Source organism: Capsicum annuum, chromosome 9 (genome assembly GCF_002878395.1).
Source record: "Capsicum annuum cultivar UCD-10X-F1 chromosome 9, UCD10Xv1.1, whole genome shotgun sequence".
NCBI classification, from domain to species: Eukaryota; Viridiplantae; Streptophyta; class Magnoliopsida; order Solanales; family Solanaceae; genus Capsicum; species Capsicum annuum.
Window position 1 is genome coordinate 76,110,557 of NC_061119.1, and position 1,402 is coordinate 76,111,958.

The 1,402-nt window shown below is 33.7% G+C and overlaps 1 protein-coding gene across 1 annotated transcript in view; it reads left to right on the forward strand.

The window, feature by feature from the left end:
- Window positions 1–275: 275 nt before the first annotated feature.
- LOC124887340 (photosystem I assembly protein Ycf3) overlaps window positions 276–1,402 on the forward strand; it is a 1,406-nt gene continuing 279 nt past the window's right edge. The window contains exons 1-2 of the mRNA XM_047396850.1: window positions 276–624; window positions 1,369–1,402. The exon at window positions 1,369–1,402 is cut by the window's right edge and continues 279 nt beyond it. Coding sequence (XP_047252806.1) covers window positions 397–624; window positions 1,369–1,402 — 262 coding nt within the window. The 5' untranslated portion in view covers window positions 276–396. The remainder of the gene's footprint in view (window positions 625–1,368) is intronic.

Genomic DNA, 1,402 nt, shown 5'->3' on the forward strand with positions numbered 1-1,402 from the left:
CACACGATAGAGGTTTTGATTTTTTTGGAGTCATCTAGATCTGTATCAATTTTGATTAGATTCCAACAACTATTTCCAGATTTTAGCAGTAAATTTTCTAGATTTTGAGACAGAATCAGGGTTCCGACGACTTTTAGAGATCAAGTTACGATGAATTTTTTTTCAAGTGAGGTTTCCTTGTTATTATGAGGTTGTCCATTAAGTTATTTCTTGATTTTGACCAATTTCCGGAAACTAAATCTAATTTTTCAGTGACTGACCACATATTTTTAAATCTTTTTTTTTGATTCTATGTATTATTCTCATTATGCACATAAGGGAGGAGCCGTATGAGGTGAAATTCTCACGTATGGTTCTGGAACGGAGATTCTTTCAATTGAATGACGACCGTAACAGATGTTGGCTCAATCCGAAGGAAATTACGCGGAAGCTTTGCAGAATTATTATAAAGCTATGCGACTAGAAATTGATCCCTATGATCGAAGTTATATACTCTATAATATAGGGCTTATCCACACAAGTAATGGAGAACATACGAAAGCTTTGGAATATTATTTTCGAGCACTAGAACGAAACCCATTCTTACCACAAGCATTTAATAATATGGCCGTGATCTGTCATTACGTGCGACTATCTCCACTATAGAAAGAAAAAAAAGAAAAATCTAGTAAAGTAACTACTAGAACCAAATATGCTTTCTACATATGCACCGTCTAAAACAACGATTTTTATTAGCTGTAGCAAAGAAAGAAACTTCATAGAAGTCAAAATAGGAAAAAATAAAAATGCCTAACAACTTTTTCTATGGATATAAGGCTTTAATTGATAGAGAGAGAGGAAGAACCGTAAAGATCAATTAGCAAGGTTTTGGGCCGATACAATAATAACTGCGTACTTATCTCATAATGTGAGATAAGAATTAGGAATTAACTTATGTAATAGAGTCGATCCACTAAAGTCTTGAGCAGCGGTGTAGGATCAGATCCCGAAGATAGTAAGTATTTTCTTTCTTATGAAAGAAAGTCTTTTTCAAAGATTCTATATAAATTTATCTATGAAACCGAGATAGTTACCTTTCAAAAAATTCTACCAGTAGTAGAAATGCCTATGCTTTATTCTTCTGAAGGTGGGAAAAAATATAAAACTAAATAAACGGATTATTCATCCAAATTTTATTTTGAAACTCATGTAATTAACCTATTTTTCTTTTGGTTAACCCTAAAACTGGGATAGATCCATGAGAAATCTGATTAGATAGATATGGTATAGATCAAAATGGGACACCAAAAGAATTGACTGCTGAGCCGTATGAGGTAAGAAATTCTCAAGTACGGTTCTAAGGGAAGGAATTGAACTACCTATTCCAGCCGGGGAGAACAGGCCATTCAACAGGGAGATTTTG